The 25,600-nt window shown below is 34.9% G+C and overlaps 1 protein-coding gene across 4 annotated transcripts in view; it reads right to left on the bottom strand.

The window, feature by feature from the left end:
- Nucleotides 1-25,157, bottom strand: part of EMC2 (ER membrane protein complex subunit 2) — a 115,678-nt gene extending 90,521 nt beyond the window's left edge. For all 4 annotated transcript variants that reach the window (XM_053558925.1, XM_053558927.1, XM_053558926.1 and 1 more), the window contains exons 1-5: nucleotides 25,092-25,157; nucleotides 18,838-18,951; nucleotides 18,227-18,291; nucleotides 16,089-16,174; nucleotides 11,754-11,811 (exon numbers count right to left, since the gene is read on the bottom strand). In XM_053558925.1, coding sequence (XP_053414900.1) covers nucleotides 11,754-11,811; nucleotides 16,089-16,174; nucleotides 18,227-18,291; nucleotides 18,838-18,951; nucleotides 25,092-25,131 — 363 coding nt within the window. In that variant the 5' untranslated portion in view covers nucleotides 25,132-25,157. The remainder of the gene's footprint in view (nucleotides 1-11,753; nucleotides 11,812-16,088; nucleotides 16,175-18,226; nucleotides 18,292-18,837; nucleotides 18,952-25,091) is intronic.
- Between the last annotated feature and the right edge of the window lie 443 nt (nucleotides 25,158-25,600).

The raw sequence follows: 25,600 nt of genomic DNA, 5'->3' as shown, positions 1-25,600 counted from the left end.
AGTCCCAGCTACTTGGGAGGCTGAGGCAAGAGAATTGCTTAAGCCCAAGAGTTTGAGGTTGCTGTGAGCTGTGAGACCACAGGACTCTACCGAGGGTGACATAGTGAGGCTCTGTCTCAACAACAAAAAATGTCACATATCAGACAAAAAGTCAAAGCATAAATATAAATTAACACAATTAAACATCTTTACTCATAATAAGAATGTGATATGAAGACTGTAATGAACACCGTCACATACTCTCTGAGTTTCACAAAGAGTACACTGAAAAAACTTTTTGTTAAATTCATCTTTTCCGGTTGTCTGACTAAAGAACCATGCCTCTAATGTTGAACAAGTACTAACATTTTTAGGTCAGCAGCATTCTGCAGAACACAGTTTGTAAAGCACTGTTCTAGAGTGTTTCAAAAATATTTAGTCTTAAAAATGACTTCAAGGACAATACTTTAGAAAAACAGAGGTGTAATCAACTTAAATGTATCAAAAGAAGCAGAATTAGGAGATCCAAACTTTCCCATTTTAGATTTTTCTATGAGACTTCCTGAAATAAGCTAAAATATTATACAAATTAAATTATGTGCTATGCTATTATGCTGAATGATGTGAATCTGTAGTGGGTAGAATGTCATAATTGTTTAAGAATTATGTAAAACAAAGTTGAAATAGCAAATTTTAAAAACTATTTCAACTTAACAAAAATGTCAATGAGATATAAGAAAAGCTTTTTATCACTCAAGCTAGACCTCCCATTCGATCCTGCAATCCCATTACTGGGCATCTACCCAGAAGGAAAAAAATCCTTTTATCATAAGGACACTTGCACTAGACTGTTTATTGCAGCTCAATTTACAATCGCCAAAATGTGGAAACAGCCTAAATGCCCACCAACCCAGGAATGGATTAACAAGCTGTGGTATATGTATACCATGGAATACTATTCAGCCATTAAAAAAAATGGAGACTTTACATCCTTCGTATTAACCTGGATGGAAGTGGAAGACATTATTCTTAGTAAAGCATCACAAGAATGGAGAAGCATGAATCCTATGTACTCAATCTTGATATGAGGACAATTAATGACAATTAAGGTTATGGGGGGGGAGCAGAAAGAGGGATGGAGGGAGGTGGGTGGGGCCTTAGTGTGTGTCACACTTTATGGGGGCAAGACATGATTGCAAGAGGGACTTTACCTAACAATTGTAATCAGTGTAACTGGCTTATTGTACCCTCAATGAATCCCCAACAATAAAAAAAAAAAAAAAGAAAAAAAAAAAAGAAAAGCTTTTTATTTATTTTTTTTTATTGTCTTTAATTTTTTTTTTTTATTGTTGGGGATTCATTGAGGGTACAATAAGCCAGGTTACATTGATTGCAATTGTTAGGCAAAGTCCCTCTTGCAATCATGTCTTGCCACCATAAAGTGTGACAGACACCAAGGCCCCACCCCCCTCCCTCCGTCCCTCTTTCTGCTTTTCCTCCCCCCCAATAACCTTAATTGTCATTAATTGTCCTCATGTCAAAATTGAGTACATAGGATTCATGCTTCTCCATTCTTTCTTTTGTTTGTTTTATTTTTTTTTCCTCTTTTTTTTTTTTTTTATTGTTGGGGGTTCATTGAGGGTACAATAAGGCAGGTTACACTGATTGCAATTGTTAGGTAAAGTCCCTCTTGCAATCATGTTTGCCCCCATAAAGTGTGACACACACCAAGGCCCCACCCCCCTCCCTCCGTCCCTCTTTCTGCTTCCCCCCCATAACCTTAATTGTCATTAATTGTCCTCATATCAAAATTGAGTAGATAGGATTCATGTTTCTCCATTCTTGTGATGCTTTACTAAGAAAAATGTCTTCCACTTCCATCCAGGTTAATACGAAGGATGCAAAGTCTCCATTTTTTTAAATAGCTGAATAGTATTCCATGGTGTACATATACCACAGCTTGTTAATCCATTCCTGGGTTGGTGGGCATTTAGGCTGTTTCCACATTTTGGCAACTGTAAATTGAGCTGCAATAAACAGTCTAGTACAAGTGTCCTTATGATAAAAGGATTTTTTTCCTTCTGGGTAGATGCCCAGTAATGGGATTGCAGGATCAAATGGGAGGTCTAGCTTGAGTGCTTTGAGGTTTCTCCATACTTCCTTCCAGAAAGGTTGTACTAGTTTGCAGTCCCACCAGCAGTGTAGAAGTGTTCCCTTCTCTCCACATCCACGCCAGCATCTGCAGTTTTGAGATTTTGTGATGTGGGCCATTCTCACTGGGGTTAGATGATATCTCAGGGTTGTTTTGATTTGCATTTCTCTAATACATAGAGATGATGAACATTTTTTCATATGTTTGTTAGCCATTCATCTGACATCTTTAGAGAATGTCTCTTGCTCATTGATATATGGGATTATTGGCTTTTTTCATGTGGATTAATTTGAGTTCTCTATAGATCCTAGTTATCAGGCTTTTGTCTGATTGAAAATATGCAAATATCCTTTCCCATTGTGTAGGTTGTCTCTTTGCTTTGGTTATTGTCTTGGCAATTGCAACAACAACAAAAATAAACAAATGGGACTTCATTAGACTGAAAAGTTTCTGTACAGCTAAGAAAAGCTTTTTAATACAAACCTTTCTTAATCAATTTGGAAAGCATACCCCTAAAACTCAATCGTATGAACAATGTCATGTAAAACTTACGATATAGTATTTCACGTCCTAATATTCTGAAGTTTAAACAAACTTTTAAGTGGTAACCATTCAGCTATGAATAGCCTGTCTTCCTTCAAGCTGCTATACTTGGTTGCTTAAAGAAAAACCTACTCAGCAATCACTACTGTATGAGCACAGATACATTATTAAGACATACATTTTATATTAAATAACCGCCCTTTCCAGGTTATTTCTTTTAAAGAAAAAAAATACCATATTCTGGCACCTTTTATTTATCTTGATCATTTTAAAATTAGCATTAAAACTTAATTTCTGGCCAAAATAAAGTAATAGGGACCAAATTTACTCCTCCTGCCTTAAGGTATAAACCCAAGCCATGAAAGACAATGATCCCTGAAAGGTGGGAAAGAATCCAGGTAGGCCTTGTGTTTACTGCCCTGGCTCACTGCCTTGACAAAGTTTCAGGGTGCTGTGCAGGGAGAGGAGAACCAGGTTAAGACCAGAGAGTTCAGGAGGAGGAGCTGAGAGTCCAGGAAGATCAAAGAGGCAGAGTACCAGAGTACCATAAGGACTCTGGATCTCTGCAGAGAGTTCCCCTTAAGTACTCAGCTTTGTACTGATCAGGGCATGCAGGTGAGGAAACTACCCAAGCCCAGGAAATGCAACACCAGAAACGTTTAGGAGAAACAGTACCCAGTGTTCCTGCAGGGCTAAGCAGACTGGAAAACGTCAGGATTCGTTGGTCAATGGATAGACTACCCAGAAGGCTTGCCTCTGTTATAGCAAATAATTAACTCTACACACTGTTCTGATCTGGTTTAAGACACAAAAGCTCCAAACTGTCTCCAAACTTCGCAAACTACATCCCAGAAAAAAATACCCCAAGAATATTTATAAGAACACAAAAATTGTTAGAGGAAAAAAGAAACCTTTGAGGACGAAAGTTTTGTTCACCATCTTGATTATGGTTAACATTTTCAAAGGTATATATACAGATGTCAGAACTTATCAAAACTACACCCTAAATTTGTGCTGTTTATTCTACGTCAATTATACGCTAAAAGGGTTAAAAAGAAGCATAGACTAAATGCTTAAATACTTATACACTTTAATTTTGCATTTTTTTTTTTTTTTTTTTGTACTTCTTTTCCTGTAAAACATGCCAAAGTTCTAAATTTTTCTAGATACCTTGTTTGGAGCAAACTTTGCAAAAGTAAATTTACGACTTAAAAATAAAAACTATTCCACATTTTGCAGGCTGTTTTAATATGTGGAGTAAAAATTTGTATTATAAAATACGAAACTTTAAAAAGTATTCATTATGATTTAGAATAAATTATAAAAGCCATTTAAAGTTTATCATCGACTTGTAGTATGTCTGAATTTTTAAATAAACAGAATATATAAGGTATCACATGTAAAATATATAACTGATAACAAGGATACTGGTTCAAAAAGTTAAAGACAAAAACAGAAACATCCACCTCAGTTTTTGCATGTTCACACAGAATAGCAGGAAGTCGATGCTCAGCAACCTTCACAGAATAATGAATAATGAATACACCACATATCTTACAGCTGGAAAGAACTTAAGGAGCAGGCAGCGACAATTATTTCTCTTCATTTTAAATAGATAAAAATCAAAGCCAAACCTTCCACAGCAAATCCTAGAGCTCCTGTATCCATTCACATTTTTTCTTCCACAGCCTCTTGCTCTCTGTACACTTAGCTTTCAGCTATCCAATTCCTTATTCATATGTCTACCTGTGAGTACAAGCAAGCAGCACATCCCCAAAAGCCACATAAAACCCCAGGCAACCTGAGTAAGGTTCTAAAAAGGATTCTCTTGGCTTCTGGATCTTACCTAGAGCACACACAAAAAGACAAATTCCTTTCTATCACGGCTTCCCTAGAGTAATATTCTACAAAACAAAAAATATGCTTAGGAGATTTTAAAAAATAGTAACGAATTATTATTACTCTTCACATATTCATTGACAATGACAAGTAGAGTCTAAATTTACATAATGAAATTTCTATAGGAGGGGACAGCTGATTGCCTATGTCTATTAACTCCCTAGTCCCAGTTCCACTCATTACCATCCGTTCTTTCTTTCTTCATGATTAAGAGTCTCTACCTCCGGATTTGAACTGCCTATCCATAGTTTCTTATTAACTGTATAATACTGGGCAAGTTACTTAACTTCTCTATGATCTTGTTTGCCCATAAAATATGGACAATATCTGACAGAATTGCAGGGATACTCAATGAGATATATCAGTAAAGTACTTAGCTGACTGATGGTAATCTAAGTCAGGTGTAAAGTAGAAAAAAATGAAGATAATCATATAAGCTATTCCTTTAATTGAATGTGCTTTACTTATATCAAAAGTTCTTTAAAAATTACACAAAATCAGAGCACATTAAGTAATTTTATCATTTCCTAATCGATGCTAACTATTGCATTTTCTATCCTCACAAAATTCAGAAGTTTTTTGTTTTTTTTTTCTTTTGAGACAGTCTCACTTTATCGCCCTTGGTAGAGTGCCATGGAGTCACAGCTCACATCAACCTCCAACTCCTGGACCTAGGCGATTCTCCTGCCTCAGCCTCCCAAGTAGCTGGGACTACAGGCACCTGCCACAACACCAGCTATTTTTTTGTTGTTGCAGTTCAGCTGTGGCTAGGTTCATAGCCACCACCCTCAGTATGTGGGGCCAGCGCCCTACCCACTGAACCACAGGGGTTGCCCAGCTCAGAAGATTTTTAATTCATACCACTTTAAATTATTTATCTGCTGTCCTAACTAATGTTCTCAATAGCAATCTGGAGGCATTAAGAAATGCAATAATAATTCTGAGAAGTCCATGTATGATAGTGAGAACCACTCTACTAAAAGAATACCATAGACCTCAAACAATGTACTCCACGACTCAAAAGTATATCACCTGGCCAACAACTACACATCCTACTGTTTTCTTCATTGAGCATCAAATAAAAAAGACTCAATCTCTAGCCTCAAATATTCACATTTTCTAGCTGAAATATGTGTAATATAATATAAATAAACTCAAGAAGGAACACTTGGGTACAGTATCTTTTAAACCTCAGGACAAACAAAAAGGTTATTGTTATTTTTCACTGAAACAATCAAAGGAGAAGCAGGTACAGAGGAGGGACCCTAAAGTCCAGAATTTGAGCAATCAAGCTCCAGTAAGATTTTTCCAACCAACCACTAATGCCAAACAACTAACAACTTACATAATTCAGTGCAAACTTTTAAAGACCATGAATAGGAGATAGAGGTGGGTAGATTGCTTGAGCTCAAGAGTTTGAGACCAGCCTGAGCAAAAGTGAGGTCTCATCTCTATTAAAAACTAGCCAGGTGTCATGGCACATACCAGTCCCAGCTACTTGGGAGGCTGAGGCAAGAGGATCACTTTAGCCCAAGAGTTTGAGGTTGCGGTGAGCTATGATAGCACTCTACCCAGGGTGACAGAGTGAGACTCGGTCTAAAAAAAAAAAAAAAAAAAAAAAGACCATGAAAAAATCTTTATCAAATTGGCTAAATGTTTTCTAGAACGTTACATACACTGTGCTAGCTAGGAATTTTTCCTGAAGACAAGTAGTATCTTAAAAAATATAAGCTACTTGGGGAAAAGATACTATAAAGAAAAAGATATGCAGGAGTGTCCAACTGATTTTGTGTGGACACTTTATTTTGCTTATCTGTAGTGTCAGATATCATGGAAAATATGTACAGACCTTTTTTTGGCTTATCAGCTTTCGTTAGTGTTTACGTATTTACTACGTGGCCCAAGACAAGTCTTACACTTCCAGAGTGTGGCTGACAAAAAGGTTTAAAACACCCTGAATTAAAAAATTAAGGCCTAACAGCAAAATAAAATCTAGACTCCCCCTACCCCACCATTCCAGGTTTATGGACACAGAAAGCAGAGTGTCCGGTTTTCCTGCCTCCAAGGCTTATGCTCAGAAACGTGGGAAATGTGAGCTTTAAAAAACATCTTAACTATTGGCACACATGCAAGTATATCTAATTCCAAATAAGACTTCAAATATTTGATATATCACAATAGTTAGAGTTTACAATTCAAGGCAAAACCTAATCTTTCAAAAATGCAAAACCAATTAAAATATAATAATTACTATATTTTCTTTCAGAAAGGCATTAATTCAAGAAGTATTCACTGTAAGTCTACCAAATGCTGGGCACTATCCTATGTAAAGAACATTTCCCTCAACGAACATTCAAAGGATGAAAAGCCTACCTTTATTATTATTTTTTTATTTTAATGGGGATTGCATTGAATCTATAGATTGCTTTGGGTAAAATGTCTACCTTTATTTAAAAAGCAAGGAAAAAACAAAAACCACCAAAACTGGGGTAATCTAAAGAATAAAAGGTCACAGTGAGTCTAGTCCAATACTTGTTTTTGAAAGCCTAGTGACTAAAATTTTTATAGTTGAGAGCTATTCTTCTCAAACAACATATTCACTCTAAGTTTTATTTGTATTATTTTATTAAAAAATATATTTATTCATCTCTCTATCCTCTTGAATTCTACTTGTCCTAGTTTTAGATCCCCATAATCTCTGGACTATGAACAACCTACAAATTACTTCTTTCTTTTCACCTCCATATCATATTCCATATCCCTGAGAAGGTATCTCCAAAAACATCTGATGGTATTTACAAGTCAAAATTTGACTTTATTCTCCATTCTCTAAGAATAAAAATTAAAATTTCGAAGTATAATGTACAGACTATTCATAAATGTAGATCCTCTTGTTGCATCTTTAGTTGTTCTGCAGTGAACCACTTAGAGGCATAAAATACTGTTTTCCTCAAAGGTAAAGCAGTGGGGAGTGAGACGGTTAACTAAACAGGCAAAGTACCAGAAAACTGTCCTCTCTTCAACTGGAACAGAAATAGAAATAGAATTTCATATGAAAAAAGTATAAAAAGAGACAGTTCAAAAAGAAAAATAAAATAGTTCCTTAAGAATATTAAAAAATGTTCAATACTACTTATAATGCAAATTGTAAAATAAAATTTTTAGCCAATTAGACTTACAAAGATTAGAACAAAAAAGCTCATAATATACCATACGGGAAGACCAAGCAAAGTGGCACTCTCATAGATCACAGAAGTGAACAAAGCCTTTTTAGGGTGAAATTTCGTAACTTGTAAGGATTCATACCACAAATGACATCCACTGAACCCTGGATTCTGAAAATCAGAATCAACCTAAGGGTTCACCAAGGGAACTTACCGAAACTGCCATTTAATCAAGACCAGGGACAATATACCCACTCATTACAATGCTATGCAGCTACTCAACAGAATAAGATAAAAGATGTGCTAACGTTGCATGATCTTTAAAATATATTAAGTGGAATATGCCACATTTGCAATTCTAAGCATTTTCTCTGCAAAAGGGATACACATACACACATGCCTATTTGTGCATGAAAAAACTGCTCTGAAAACACACACAAAAAAATTAACAGTGTTTGCCTAGGGTAAGAAAGACTTGAGCTCAGCGGTAAGAGGAAGGACTTATTTTTAGCAGGTATTATTTTGTACCATCTGTGATTTTTAACATGAGTATATATTACTTTTTCAAAAGAGTATTTCATAACTTTTAAAAATAAATAGGGAGAGGTATGTCATTTCACCACCCCTTCAAAAGAAAAATTTGAAAACTTCTGTTCTAATCGTCTTACTCTTTCTTTCCTAAGCAGACACTGCACTTTAATAATGCTCACGCTTATTCACACCATTCACTTGGGATATGTGTGTTTCCTCAGCCCACTATCTTTGGTTCATTTAAGCCATACTCATGCTTCACAGCCTACAAGGCTCAAAACTCATGCAGCTAGCCACCAAGAATCAGAATTTCATAAATCTATTTCAAAGTTCACAATATGTTCATTTCATAATGTTGCCTCCCTAAAAGCAAAGACAAGATTCTATCTATATTAATTCATCCTTCTGTTTCCAGCACCAAACACACACAAGCACTCAAGAATAATGAATGTATGTGAGTGCCCTTACAGCTTGAATGAACAACTTCATTTCTACACTATTAATAGATACCAAGGAACAAGACAAAAGGGTCACTTTTAAACAATGTAGAGAATAACAGTAGAAAAGTATGAATTACAACCATGGATGCGGATAAAGCTAAACTTTTCTACCTTTGAGATAACACATTAAAGTTGCAAAAACATAAACAGTGATGTCTTCTACACAGTAATTTCACTGCTGCCTTTAAGCCAAGTCTTCTACTAGACTTTATTAGTTCTAGGTCTTATAGGGCTTTGTTTTCTCATGGTTTCTACAGAAACAGTTATCTTTATTCTTAGTAACAGTAACACTTGGCAGGTCATGAGAGGCACTCAACAAGTGTTTACAGGAGGAAAGAGGAAACTGAGTGGAGACTAGGTAAGTTTAATGAAAGAGTAATACATTTAGCAAAGCTGAGGTTAGTCACCTTGTTCTACAATGTTTACCTGGCCACAACGGGATTTACTTACAACAGGCTGAGTATCCCTTATCCAGGAACCAAAAGTGTTTGGATTTTGATTTTTGTTCAGATTTTGGAGATTTGCATATACATAAAGAGATATTATGGGGATGGGATCCAAGGCAAAACATAAAATTTGTTTGTTTTCTATATACCTTGTACATATAGAGAAGTGATTTTATACAACATTTTAAGTAATTCTGCGCATGAAACAAATTTTGACTATAACTCATCACATGTTCAAGTATGCAATTTTCCATTTGTGATGTCATGGTGGAACTCAAAAGTTTCAGATTTTAGAGCATTTCAGAATTCCAATTTTCAGATTACAGATGCTCTCAACCTGTACCACTTCACTTATATTCTATGGGGAAGAACCATCTGGATTTCTCTTTTAACATGCCGTGAAAGTCATAAAAAACTATAAAATATGAAAAGTACTACTAAAAGATCAAACAATATTTAAATACAATTATCTTACATCCTGACGTGAAATAATTTATTAAAAATATCCTCACCTTACCCTGAGATAGAAGTAAAATATCTGACTCCTGATTTCAAAACAAAAATGATTTTTAACCTGGTATAAAAAAAATATATAGAACTCAAAAACTCTTCAGAAATTTAATTTCATTTTTTTACTTTATGATAAAGTAAAAACTAACATATCTGACTGCCATGAAGTCTTATAATTGAAGTAGGTATATGAGAAAAATCATAAGAAAAAAATGCTTTTTATAAGAAACTTTTATAATACTTAGACTGATGGTAAGCTATTAGGGTAGTTAATATTAGAAAATTATTCCAAAACTTCCCAATTTTAACTCTCTCTTTAGTGGTGGATTATAGACAAACAAATAGAAACTATTTGTTATTCTTGCTTTTTATTATACGTCTGCAGCTGTCAAACTTTTCCCTGGGGTAGCGCCTGTGGCTCAAAGGAGTAGGTTGCCGGCCCCATATACTAGAGGTGGTGGGTTCAAACTCGCCCCCGGTCAAAACTGAAAAAAACAAACAAACAAAAAAAAAAAAAAAACCTTTTCCCTGAATGCTTAATATTCTGAGAACCCTCTCTTTCCCCCACCCCCCCACAAAAAACCCTAGGAAATTTCCAGAAAAAAGAAATCCCTGGAATAGGGTACTACTAAAAGAAAGAATCTGTCATTTAAGCAACATACCAACTACTGTAATACATAAGTATTACCACAAAATATCAAAAGAAATAAACAGAAATGACAATTTATGGTCAATGCTGGGAATAAATGTGGTATCTGAACTATACACTTTAATATTAAATAATTTCCCATGCTACGATAATTTATTTATAATGAATCAATTTCCCATTGCTCAATTATCAAGCATGTTACATCTTAAAATCCATTATGATTTTTTAAATGTCTATTTAAATACTTGCCAAATAAGAGAAAACTTGCATTTTGTATTGTGTTACTATAATAATTTCTCCTTCTATAAAAGAAAAGAAACTCAATCTGATTTCTGGTTAAAAATTTTACAAATATTAATTTTATTTTAGCAGGCATATGTACACCCAGTAGAAATGATACAAAATTTTAAAATGATTGCTATATTATTAAAGTCTCTCTGTAATACTTTATTTAGTAAAAGGGAGTCGGAGGAAGCTATTACATCCATACAGGATGGACATAAAGTTCATGTACAATTTACTATGTTAAACTATTTTTTTAAAATTGCACACGAACTTTATGTCCACCCTGTATATTAAACTAAAATTTTTAACGTTTAAAAAAATACTACTGTATAGGTATCTTTAGAATATTCTGTCCAATAAATAGTTGTTCAAAATCAGAGTAAATTAAATGTTTATGTACACAAAAACACCCATCTTCTTATTCATGTATCAGGCAGATAAAAGCAAAAATAAAACAAAATACTTCATTAATTCCTCTTTTTTATTAATTCCTAATTTTGTTGAGATGGCTTTTTCATTTTTTCCTTAAGACAACAAAAAATTACACAAACTAGACAAGTTAGCACGTCATAAACTTTAAAATATTACCAAACATTGGGCTTTGCTGGGCTTTCATGTAAGTACATAGTCTATCTTTTCTAATTTCAATTAGCTTATTTTCTAGTAAGATATATTCTAAAAGTCAAATTTTATTGGAGAGTAATAAATCTATTTTAAATGAAATGTGACCCAGCTTGAACTATCTAAGATTTAAACAAACAAACAAAAAAAAAAAAACCTGGCTGGGCGGCGCCTGTGGCTCAAGGAGTAGGGCGCCGGTCCCATATGCCGGAGGTGGCGGGTTCAAACCCAGCCCCGGCCAAAAAAAATAAATAAATAAAAAAAACAGTGGTGTTACTCCTATGCTTTTAGGGCGGCGCCTGTGGCTCAGCGGGTAGGGCGCCGGTCCCATATGCCGGAGGTGGCGGGTTCAAACCCAGCCCCGGCCAAAATAAAAAAAAAAAAAAAAAAAAAACCTGGTTCCTCATGTATCTTTCCTAATTTCATCTTTTAAACTAAACTCCAAATTATGTTCAAGACGATCTGCAAACTTACAGTGTTAGTTGGATCTTCTTGTAAAATTCGATCATATAGCTGTATAGCATCATCATATCTATTTACAAAAAAAAGAAATATCAGGAATTATTACCTTAAAAATATAGTGATAGTCAATACAAAGATTAAAGATTAAAATAGCATGGCTTTATATGCATTTTTAATTGCTATCCAAGTTTTCTCATCTTCCTTTAACAGAAAAAGTTTACAATAGTCTTAATTTTTTATGAAAAACAAATTATGTATAAAGTACAAATAGAAAAACTTATTACAAAAATATGCTGATTCGCTTTGGCCAAAGTACAGAGGTAAAAACTACTTACAAAGGATGAAGAGAGAAGGAGCATCAAAACCAGCCTCCGATATAAGAGAATCCAGACTGGGAATTTAAACAACTATGTATATGTTAAAAGTTCTAATGAAAAAGGGGACAGGAATGTAAACAGAAATGGAAAACACAAAATAAGAATCAAAAGTAAAGGCTAGAAATCAAAAACAGCACAACAGAAATGAAGACTGCCTTTGAAGCTTATAGATAAACTAGATGTGACCCAAAAAAGAACCAGTGAGCTTGAAGAAGTATCAAGAAAAACTTACAAAACTGAAATGCAAAGAGAAAAGACAATAAAACAATGTAACTAAATATCTAAGACAATTACAAAAGGTGTAACATATATGTAATGGGAATCTCAGAGGGAAAAGAAAGAGAAAAAGGAACATAAGACATACTTGAAATAATATGGTTAAGAATTTGCCAAATTTATTACACAAAATTACAGATCCAGTGAGCTCTAAGATCAGCAAGCAGAATACATATAAAGAAATCTACACTTAAACATAACACATTGAAATTATCCAGAAATTCAAAGATAGAAAATCTTGAAGGCAGGCAGAGAAAAAAAATGTCAATTTATACAGGTGTAGGAGTAACAATCAGACTTCTCTCCAGAAACCACATAAGAAAAGAGTGAAGTGAAATATTTAAAACCACCAACCTACAATTTTGTACCCTGAGAAATTGTCCATCAAAAGTGAGGAAGAAATATAAACTCTCTGACAATAAGAAATTGAAGGAATTTGCTGACAGCAGACTGCCTGCACTTAAAAGAGAAAAAGGAAACCATATTGGTCAGAAACTTTGACCTATATAAAGAAAGGAACAGTAATAGAAATGAATAAGTGAATAAAATCTTTTATTTTTCTTATTCTTAATTGACAGTTTGTTCAAAACAGTAATAACAAAATATTTGGTGATTATAGTTTATGGCTAAGTAAAATGAATAAAAGAGAGAATTTATACTTTGTAAGGTATTTGCACCATCTGTTGATCAGTGTAGTGTTATGTAAAAGTGGACTTGGATTAGTTGTAAATGCAGATTGCAAACATAAGGACAACCACTAAAAAAAATTTAAACGGAAGTATGATTGATATACTGAGAAAAGAAAAAAATCAAATCATATAAAATGCTCAAAGTAGGGAAGGCTATTTTGAATCAGACAAAAGCTTAATATCTGGGATCTATACAGAACGTAAATTAATCGCAAGAAAAAAAACCAACAATCCCATACACAAATGGGGAAAGGAGATGAACAGAACCTTCTCTAAAGAAGACAGACGAATGGCTAGCAAACACATGAAAAAATGCTCATCATCCCTAATTATTAGAGAAATGCAAATTAAAACCACCCTGAGATATCATTTAACCCCAGTAAGAATGGCCTATATCACAAAATCTCAAAACTGCAGATGCTGGAGTGGATGTGGAGAGAAAGGAACACTTTTACACTGCTGGTGGGAATGCAAACTAATACAACCTTTTTGGAAGGAAGTATGGAGAAACCTCAAAGAATTCAACCTAGACCTCCCATTTGATCCTGTAATCCTATTACTAGGCATCTATGCAGAAGGAAAAAAAACCTTTTATTACAAAGACACTTGTACTAGACTATTTATTGCAGCTCAATTTACAATGGCTAAAATGTGGAAACAGCCTAAATGCCCTTCAATCCAGGAATGGACTGGCAAGCTGTGGTGTACGTATACCATGGAATACTATTCAGCCATTAAAAAAAAAATGGAGATTTTGCAGCATTTGTACTAACCTGGATGGGTGGAACACATTATTTTTAGTGAAGCATCACAAGAATGGAGAAGTATGAATACTATTATGTATTCAACTTTGATATGAGGACAATTAATGACATGGTGGGGCATGGGGGAAGGAAAGAGCAGACAGAAGGAGGGAGGGGGGTGAGGAAAAGGAAAAGAAAAAAAGGAAAATAGTGACTAATTCTCACATAAATTGGATTTAATTACAACCAAAGTACATTACTTAAACATTAATTTTTAATTCAACTTGTTAATATGTTGTTTAGGATACTGTGTCCTCATTTACAAGTGAAATATGTTTGTAATTTCCCTTTATAATAATACATTTTTTCCAATTTTAATATCAGGTGTATCCAGATAAAGTAGAATGATTTTGAAGTATTTCTTCTTTTTCTGTTGTCTATACGATTTGGCACGATCTGTTTCTTGAAATTATCTTTTATTTTTACTTATAAATATATAGACAAATATTGTCTATTTGTTGAGACTTTGGAAAAAAAAATAAGACGACGACGATGTAACTGATGGCGCCATACTGAACCTCAGAGTCAAAGCATTCTATAATAGACATACGCTGACAATGTGAATGCTCCCTTTTTGCATTATTATTATTGCTCTATATTTCATTGCAGCAATCGCCTGATTTCTTTTCTGAATGTATTTTATCTTTGTTCAGTATTTACAACGTTTTTGTTTCTAGTCCTTATCTTAAACATTGTTTTGTTACTAAATTTTGATTTTGATTGTGGCAAAAAAATTTGATTTTGTGAAGGCAAAAAGTGGAAACCAAATAAACACATGTATATGAAAAAATAAATAAATAAATAAACTAGGGAAGGAAAGAGAAACAATGAAAGGATAGAAAGAAATAAAGAACAAGAATAATCAAGAAAAAATAGTTATGAATATGGTAGATACATAATTAAACCAACAACATTAATAATCACTTTAAATGTAAATGGTCTAAACACAGCAATTAAAAGACAGACTATCAAAGTGAACTGAAAGTCATGACCCAACTAAAAGTCTACACAAAACTCACTCTAACTATAAAGACACAATAGATTAAAAGTAAAGGGATGGAGAAAGATACACCATAACACCAATCAAAAAAACTGAGTAGCTTTATTAATTTCAGACAGAACAAACTTCAAAGCAAGGAAAATTACCAGAGATAAAGAAGAGAATTACATAATATAAAGGGGTCATCCTCAAAAAAACATTGCAGTCCTTACTATATATGTAACTGACAATAAGATCAAAATATACAAGGTAAAAACTAATAGAACTGTAAGAATAGATGAATCCATACTCCTTTATCAATAATTGACTGACACATTAGGCAGATAGTAAGGACAGAGTGGACTGGAAAGCACAATCAACCGCGCAAAAAGTACTGAAAATAAAATTTTAAAAACATATGGCAAATGGAAAAAATGGTCTGAAAGCACTCTAATAAATCAAAAAGAAAACCAATTATCTTAAAATGGTCCTAGCTTCAGGAAAAAAATATGGATTATCATGGAGATGTTAGAGTAGGTAAAGAAGTCTTAAAAAAAAATCATTAACCATAAAAGAAAAATTGATAAGCGGAATTTCTCCAAAATCAACTTCTATGATTCCAAAGGCACAATTTAAAAAATACTCAAGGCAGAGATAGATGAAAATATCCTCAGCACATATATCTGACAAAGCTCTTTTTACCCACAATATACATATAAGGAACTCCTGTAAATTAACACAATAAAATACAAAACAACCCAATTTTAAAAATGGGCAAAGAAGATGCTTCAAAAAGAAATTATATAAGTATTCTATTAGTCATGAAAAGGTTATCACCTTCACTAGTCATCAAGAAATACAAATTAAAGATATAGTGATACACTATTGCACATGTACTGGAATGCTTGGAATCAAAAATGATTAACACTACCAAGATGAACAGGCTTCACATTTGTCATTTATTTTTTTATTTTTTATTTATTTATTTTTTTTGAGGCAGAGTCCCACTCTGTCACCCTGGGTAGAGTACCATGGCATCATAGCTGACAAAAACCTCAAACTCTTGGGCACAATCAATCCCTTTACCTCAGTCTCCCAAGTAGCTGGGACTACAGGTGCCCACCACAATGCCCAGCTACTTTTAGAGATGGAGTCTCGATCTTGCTCAGGCTGGATGTTTGTCATTTTTAAATAACATCACACTGTGCACAAGATTTGTTTACCTTTCCATTGCTTCAAATCTCATGCCTGTTAATCTCTTGACTCTGTGACTACCAGGGAACTGTCTTCTTAACTCTTGAAGACAAAACTGAAAAAAACAATTGATAAAGAAGACTTGAAAAGTAATCATTATAAACTATACTAAATGGACTATAAAGGATGACCTATATAGTCTTCATTGTATCTTCTTGAATAATTTCATTAGTGTCATTTAATAACATGAAGTGAAATTAATCTGTAATGAATAATCTAGTGAAAGAAATATGAAATTACAATGAAGGCGACATCAGTTCTCAAAAACTGACCATACTCGTGACCAGAAAAATATGCAGATCATGATGAGATCCACTAGTAACTCTTCAAATACTGCTTCTCCTTAAAATCTGCTTCCCTAATATGTCAGACTCCTATTCAAATGCCAATAGTAGTTTTAGGTTCTTTTCTTCCTAATTAGAACACAAACATTCTCCTGCAACAATCAAGACTTTCGGTAGTCATCAAGATACCCTGGCAAATATTAACAGTTTAAATTTTTTCCTACTGAAGTCATATATTCTTTTAATCTACATATCCTGGCGTAGACATGTAGAGCAGAAAATACAAGCACCAACTCCATGAAGCAGCACCAATTTCTTTGGAGAGCTACCCATAATGCATTAATCAACTCAACTAAATAAATAATCAGATATTTATTAAGTACCTATGTTACCAGTAACATATGAGGGATTATAAGAGTCTTGGAAGTGCCAGAAATGTTATAGATTATATACATGGTCTATTTAAGCAACCTGAGCATGAGTGATGAAAAGAAAAGCATTTAACTGATGATAAAACTATAAATGATTCATAAGTTTTATTATGATCTAAAATCACAGTTCAATGTTTATGGCTGAAAATTTGCCATAGTAAGTAAAATACTTAAGTTATTAAAAATGAAGATATGTTAATTATTTCTTTGACATCATATAAAATCATATTACTTAATCAATCAAGCCAACTATTAAAAATCTAAATCACTATCACTGATACATAAGAAAAGTTATTGTCTAATTTAATCAACTGTTTTATCTACTAATATTATTCTCTAATTTGACTTCCTACTATATGAAATGACATCTGACTACCTCAAAAAAGAAATCAAAATTTCTCTCAAAATATAAAACTGCCACCTCTGTGGATATTCAAAAGACAGACCTCATAGATTCTGAAGGTAATCCAACAAAAGTTCTGTGGAATATTTTTACCACTAGCAGCTCCACTGGAATTACGTGTATAGCCAACCCAAGGTGACTGCCTTTGAAAAGACAATACTAATCCAGGGTGGCGCCTGTGGTTCAGAGGAGTAGGGTACCAGCCCCATATGCCGGAGGTGGCGGGTTCAAACCCAGCTCCGGCCAAAAAAAAAACAAAAAACTGCAAAATAAAAGACAATACCGATTCAGACATGAATGTTCTCCTGGTCTATTATTTGTTTTTATGTATTTTCTTTTGGTTTAAATGAGCAGGCAGCATAAAGTAGTACCTTCAGAACTCAGGATGACAGCAACAACAGAACAGAAGACTGTGTCTCATTATTTATTAAATAATATAAGGATGACATTCAACATAAATCAAATCATGAAATAACTGTGAAGACTACATAACAGCACAATGGAAAGCAATTAGCATAGAATCTAGCACATTAGAGTCCAAAAATATAGCTATCGTTATAGTTTTATTTTTAAAGTAGTATTAGTATTTTAAGTTATGTTCTGTACATGTCAGAATTTTCTAATAATTTAACATACAACATCATTTAACACAATATACTATCAAAGTCATTCAACAACCCCCCAAATAATTTTAAATATTGTTTTTTATTTTAAAATCTACAATACAGCATCAGTAACCTATTGATTAGATACACTTCAGCAACTAATTTAATCTCAATAAAATTAGGATACTAAATATTTCTGAGTGTTACTGAAAAAGATTTAATAAGATACTATATCCCAAAAGTATCTAGTTAGTACCACTTACTATAAAAAACAGCATTCAAAACCAGCTATCAAAAGCAACCAATATAAGACAAACACTAAGTTTGAACTATTGTATGTAATTCATAAAGCAAATATAATATATAATTAGTTTAAATACTTACCAATGCCAAGTCATCCCGACCATAGTCTAGCGCTGCAATCATCACCTGTTCATATATGATCCAAACTAAGCACACAAACAGGGGGGAAAAACTAAATTTAATATAAAAATCCCCCAAACAGAAATTAGATTAATGAACTCTTCTAGCTTATATTCTACATTACTTATAACTGAAAATTGATTTTATTCTATTATTTCTGAAATGTAAGAAAAGGAACCAATCTTACATGCTTTCAATAATGTTAAATATTTTAATGTCTTATAAAAATTTCCAATTATTTAATACTTTTACTGTTCTAAAAGATTTCTTTATGATATATTTTGGCCAGACTAGAATATCTTCATGAAATACATTTTGGCCAGACACTGTGAGCTTAAAACTGGCCAGCTCTGTGAACTTAGAACAAAATAACCTATCTGACAGTTTTATTACTACCAAGTAATTAGAAATCCTTAAAGTACATTTAAACTTCTTGGGATAAAAAGTCACAAAATAGATACATATGATCAGCAAAAAAAAAAAAATAACTGAAAAGACAGTTTTTAAAAAAACCAAAGAACCATAAATGAGACATGTGCTAAGCCTGAATGTAATAAATTAATTGAACTTACTATCATCTCCAAGCTTAGATGCATATTCATTAATTAATTCTTCTCCAACTTCTACAATTTGCTCACTATTTCGTGAGTTTTCTTCTCTCCATTTTCTCATTTTATCTCTCATTTCTGAAAAAAAAGCATATTATTTACATATATACACACACATATTTGACAGATGTCAAAAATCTGACAAAACAAAATGAACTTTAGGTAAAGAAAATAAACTCACACTAATGTAGAAGTCTACGATATTTCAAAGTTGATAAGGTAGAAAATCAATTGAACAAGATAACAAATCTTTTAGAAGAATAAAATGACACTATAACATCCAACATTGCAACTATCTTCAAAGATAATGAATAGAATGGGTCAAAAAGTTGTCTATCCCTTTAAGTAACTATGGGTGTTCACTTTTGGGCAGCCAGAGACTACTTTCAGAGTTTGATAAAAGTTAGGGATTATTTTCCTCTCAAAATGCAAATAATTATACAGTGTTGATTAACAATGGGGATGGATATCTTCTGAGAAATGCACTCTGAGGTGTCTTTGTCATTATGTAGACATCATAGGATGTACTCCGACAAATCTACATTGTACAGCCTACTACACACCTATACTGTATGATACAACCTATTGCTGCAGGCTACAAAGCTGGACAGTATGTACTAAATACTGTAGGCAACTGTAACACAATGGAATTTCCATTTCTACACCTACTTAAACATAGAAAAGGTATAGAAAAGATAAGGTAGTTCAATCTTATGGGGCCACTGTCATATACTCAATCATTGACCAAAAACATTTCTATAGATAGTGTGACTGTTGTTTCTGACTACTCCATTTGTACTTAATTCCTGTGTGCTCTTTCGAACTATTTATAAAATTTATACCTTCCACTATTTCTGCACTATTATCCAAGCGCAGGCTCTAATCACCTTATGCTAAAATGGCTAGAACTGCTTCCAAACTGGACTCCCATATTCAATCTGCAAATCATTACCAGAGATTTTTTTTAAAAGATTTACTTCATTAGACAACTTAAATTCTAAAGATACCCAATGATGCCTACTACCTTTTGGGCAGTATAGTGCAATAACTGGAGTTATTCGTTGGAGTTATTCCTCATTCAACTAATATTTACTGAATGCCTTCTATATGCCAGGCCTGACATTGAAGATAAAGAAAGGAATAAGATAAAGTCCCTGTTCTCATAATGCTTACATTCCAGCAGGGTAAAAAGGTAACAAACCACATATAGTGATAATTCTTATAAAAAAAAAAATTAAAGGATCATAGGGGAATGTCAAGACACTGGGAGGAGGAACCTTTGTAAAAGGGTGGAGGTGGACAGAAAACTTCCCCGAGATGGTAGTTTTTAAGCTGAGGGAAGAATAAGGAGTCACACATAAACAGAGAATCTACCTTCTTAAGACAAAAACTAACTTGGCATGTTCCAAGAATAACAGCATGGCAGCCTAGGTGGATGAACTAGCTAATAACTGAGTGCAGGACAGCAGCATAAGTGCAGCTCCCATCTCAGCACTTTCAATGGGGCACTGGGAAAGCTGCTTCACCTCTCTAGTTTGCTCCCTCACCTGTAAAAGCGAAACAAGGTCTATGTCATAGGATACATGTGAAGATAAAATGAGATAATATATATTAAATGTTCTTAGTAGGCTATTGTCATCATTATTGCCATTACTATAGATACTACTGAACAAACTTGAAAAACAAATTTCATGCCCTAGCATTCACTCATTAAGCAAACAAGCATTTACCAAGCTGGTCAATGGAAGGATTGAGAAGATCTACATGCGTAACAAATGTGTAAAAGTAATTTAAATATGATGAGTGAGATTAGCAAAGTTCAATAAAAATTCTCTTAACCACTCTACACTTACAATCAACGCAAAGAATTTCTTTTCTGCAACACATACTAATGATGCCCATAACACTTTAGAAGCTCTTGCCTAATAATCCTCATTAGCTAGCTCTTGGTTAATTGTTCCCATCAGTTATTACATTTTAAAAATTCAACTGCTGGGATGCAAACCAGTTCATGCCAGTTAAATGTAATGTAATTATGCAGTATAATTAAACATAATAAACCAAAGAAAATTTGAGTGCAAAAAAATAGACTTAGTTCTATGAAACAATGCTGGATACATAGAAAAGACTCAAAAACAGCAATTGGCTCTGAAAAACTGCTGTCATATTAATTATGGGGACTTAATTAAAAATCATCAAGGGAAATAATAAAAAAATTTAAAACTCATGCACCAAAGTAGCTATAGTAGGGTCTTGTAACATAGAGTAGGGCCCTGCTCCTTGTTAAAAAAATGGTTTATTTAACATGACAAGGCATTTCAATCAGGGGATTCCTATCAAAGAAAAGTTCTCTCCCTTATCAACAAATACAGTAACAAAGATATTTGCACCAGAATGTTTATTGCAGCCCAATTCATAATTGCTAAATCATGGAAGAAGCCCAAGTGCCCATCAACCCACGAATGGATTAATAAATTGTGGTGTATGTACACCATGTAATATTATGCAGCCTTAAAGAAAGATGGAGACTTTTTACCTCTTTCATGTTTACATGGATGGAGCTGGAACATATTCTTAGCAAAGTATCTCAAGAACGGAAGAAAAAGTATCCAATGTACTCAGCCCTACTATGAAACTAATTTATAGCTTTCATATGAAAGCTATAACCCAATTATAGCCTAAGAATATGGGCAAAGGGGGGAGGATGGGTGGATGGAGGGTAATTGGTGGGATTACACCTACAGTGCTTATTACGAGGGTACATGTGAAACTTACTAAATGTAGAATATAAATGTCTTAACACAATAACTAAGAAAATGCCAGGAAGGCTATGTTAACCAGTTTGATGAAAATATTTCAAATTGTATATAAAACCAGCACATGGTACCCCATGATTGCATTAATGTACACAGCTATGATTTGATAAAAATAAATAAAATAAATAAAGTGTAAAATTAAAAAAAAAAACAAATACAGTTACAAAGTTTAAGTTTAATGAAAGGAGCCAATGTCTTGTTTTTTGTTGTTGTTAGGAGTAGATCCCATCTATGTACAAAATAAAAACCAAGCTCCTCAGTCTAGCCTTCAAGGCACCAATCTATCTTTCTAGCTCTCATCTTTCAAAAATGACCCTTACAAAACATACACTTCATTGAAACCTGATTATTACCTACATATATATATATTTCCCATATGTATCTGTACTTTCCAAGTCTCAAAGACATACATCTTAAAGGATGAGCAGGAATTCTCTTATGAATGAGGGCAGATACACGGAGCCATCTGCTTTTCTTGGGAAAACTCAGAAAAAAGTGGTGACAATGGTGGTATTTAGAGCAAAAGGCAGATGATGAGTTAGTTCAGTTTTGAGTTTTATAAACTGCGGAAGATCCAGTACGTGTGCTTTATAGATTACTGGAAATACAGATTTTTGGAAGAGAAATCTGAGGGTATGTTCCATGAAATCTGGGACTTTGCTTGTCTTGCTCAGAATTGTATCTTCAAGAACTGGAACAGTAAGTACCTGGTGCGAAGCATCCAAATATGTGTTTAACAGACATGCTATTTAGCATATAAGTTGACACTCAAGTTGGGTGTGGATGAGACTGCCCACAGAATTTAGGGAATTTAACAAAGGCAACACAGTCAGCTCATAAAGTAAGGATTAGAACGGCTCAAGATAAAGCTGGAGACATCGGCAAGAATCAAAACATACAGGGGAGGGACATAATCATATTAGTATTAACTAAAAATAACACATCCTTTTATACAGTACTTTCCCAAAGTACTTTAACATCTTTTCTCTTTTGTTCCTCAACAAACTTGTGAAGGAATTGTTATTTATTATTCCAATCTATTTACATCACTCCTCTTCAGAATACCCAAAAGATTGTGGTCCAAGTTATTTAAATCATCCTGTCAGCCTTTCGTTATATACCTCTTATGTCCTGAAAGACATTACTATAATCTGAGAAAGCTATACTGAACATTCTATTATACATGCTGCTATCATGTAAGAAAGTTTTATTGAAAATACATTTTTAGGCTCAGCGCCCATAGCTTAGCACCTGGTTAGGGTGCCAGCCACATACACCCAGGCAGGTGGATTTGAACCCAGCAGGGGCCTACTAAACAACAGTGACAACTGCAACAACAACAATAAAGTCGGGCACTGTGGTACACTCCTGTAGTCCTACCTACTTGGGAGGCTGAGGCAAGAGAATCATTTAAGCCCAAGAGTTTGAGGCTGCTGAGAGCTGTGATGGCACAGCACTCTACTGTGGGCAACACAGTAAAACTCTGTCTCAAAAAAAAAAAAAAAAATAAATAAATAAAATACCTTCATAATAGCACTTCTTAAAAATTACCATTTTTAACAAAGTATTAAAAATAACAGCCATATAACTAATAACCAGCTTATGAAATAAACCCTAACACAAGCCTTTTAAAACTATTACGTTTATTGGCTTGTCTTCTCCATTAATAACTTAACTTGAAATATGCAAGATTTTGCAATAAGCACTTAACAGTTTTCTTTAGTATAATGGATTCCCTCAAACCAGGTAGAAATACCGAAGTTCAGTGTGCCAAAAAAAAGCCAATAAATCACTGAACTCAATTCAAGTATAAAGGAATTTAGTTTTTCCCCTTACATGTCTGCAACTTTCTAACACTTGAGAAATTTATGCATGATCAAACATAAACTTTTGGTCCACATGTTATCAGGTCCTTATTATTATTATTATTTTTTTTTTAGAGACAGAGTCTCACTTTATGGCCCTCGGTAGAGTGCTGTGGCATCACACAGCTCACAGCAACCTCCAACTCCTGGGCTTAAGCGATTCTCTTGCTTCAGCCTCCCGAGTAGCTGGGACTACAGGCGCCCGCCACAACGCCCGGCTATTTTTTAGTTGCAGTTCAGCCGGGGCCGGGTTTGAACCCGCCACCCTCGCTATGTGGGGCCGGCGCCTTACCGACTGAGCCACAGGCGCCGCCCGATCAGGTCATTATTTAAACATCCCACAAAGGCACTCATTTAACAAATTAGCTATTACAGTCTACTGCACTATACTAAATGCTGGAATATGAATTTCAAATACACAAATTACATTCCTTAAAGAACCCAAATTTCTTCTTTTAAGCATGCCTCCCACTAAAGTTTCTGAGGGAATAAAAAGCTCTCTTACATAACTGGTCCAAGGTTTAGCTGCTTCCAAATTTAAAGAACACATTCCACGCTACATCAACAAGAGATGGGGAGAGAAGCCCATCACACATGAGCACATGCCCCAAAGTTAACCATTTACTATCCCCTTCAGAAAAGGAATTACCAGTAGGGAGTAAGAAGGAAGTTATGGGCCTGGCACGGTCTCAGCACTTTGGGAGAACAAAGCAAGTGGGTGGGTTGAGGCAAGGAGTTTGAGATCGACCTAGGCAACACATCCAGACTTGTCCCCACAAAAAAAAAATTTTTTTTTTAAATATCCAGATGTGGTGCAGGCCTGTAGTCCCTGCTAGTTGGGAGGCTGAGGCCGGAGGATTGCTTGAGCACAGGAGATTGAAGTTGCAGCGAGCTAAGATCGCGCCACTGCACTCCAAACTGGGCGACAGAGGGAGGCCCTATCTCTAAAACACAAGGACGTTGTGTTGTACGTGTAAATGTGCTTTGAAAAGGAGTGGGACAAAGAAAAGTCAAAAAGGGGGAGAAATGGAAACTTGGTTTTGATGAGAAAGAAAATACAGTGACAATGTAAGATAATTAGATTTGTTTTCGATTCTTCTATACAACTTTTCAGCACAGTGCTGTACCCCTTATACAACACTTCGTATAAGGCCTTACCGGCCCTGTATTTCTTGGTTCCAAAGAAGCTTCAGCAACAACCTATCCTGCCTCCTCTGCGCCATCCAGTAACCACAGGAAGACTATGACAGTCCCAACCCCAGGTCCCTCTCGCCTCATAAAAGGAAGCTGCCCCGGGTGGCTGGATAAGCTGGATCAATCGGTCAGTTTAATCGAGGAGCAGACAGTGAGAAAGCCGCAGAATTCGTGGCCCGGCCAAGGAAGGGGTCAGTCCCCACTTCCACCTGAGCTTGGCCTGTTAGAGAGAGCTCCAGTGCGGAAGAGAAACCAGATAATTCAGCTCTCTGAAAGTAGCGGTTATACCTGAACCGCTTTCCGGGGCTTTTGGACTTCCCGTGCCAACCCCATCCGAAGTTACCTTCCCAAGTGACATCGTACAGCTCTGAGACCTTCGCCATCTTCCCAAAACCCAGCCACAGGGAGAGAGGGCGGGGAAACATGGTCATGTGACTCGCGACCTGGCGGTGGCGAATTACGACATTCTTTTTCATTGGCCAAAAGAGCAGAGGGGGCGGAGTCATCCACGCACGTGCACGCGGCTCTGCAGAGGGGCTGTCGGGGAAGGGGGCGGAGCTACACGGGCCGTACCCTGCGCGCTCAGAAGCTGAGGAAACGCTAGCGGCCGGCTGGGGCGGCGGACCTGCCTTAGGGTGAGGTGTCTTTCCAACTGTGGATTTTAAACAGTTGCTGAGTTTTTAATGTCCACCGGTTCCTATTCTTCATGTTTCTCTCCATAGATGTATTGGTTCTTACGCACACACCCTGTTCTGTTCGTGGCCTGCCGTAAAGCAGTGTTCTACGCAGATCCCTTACCTTGTCCCCAACATTCATCCTTCCCTAAAGGGATTTGCTTTCCATTTACTTTTT

Source organism: Nycticebus coucang, chromosome 13 (assembly GCF_027406575.1).
Source record: "Nycticebus coucang isolate mNycCou1 chromosome 13, mNycCou1.pri, whole genome shotgun sequence".
Classification (NCBI taxonomy): Eukaryota; Metazoa; Chordata; class Mammalia; order Primates; family Lorisidae; genus Nycticebus; species Nycticebus coucang.
Note: the sequence above shows the minus strand (reverse complement) of the source record. Positions and strands in the feature narration are given on the sequence as shown.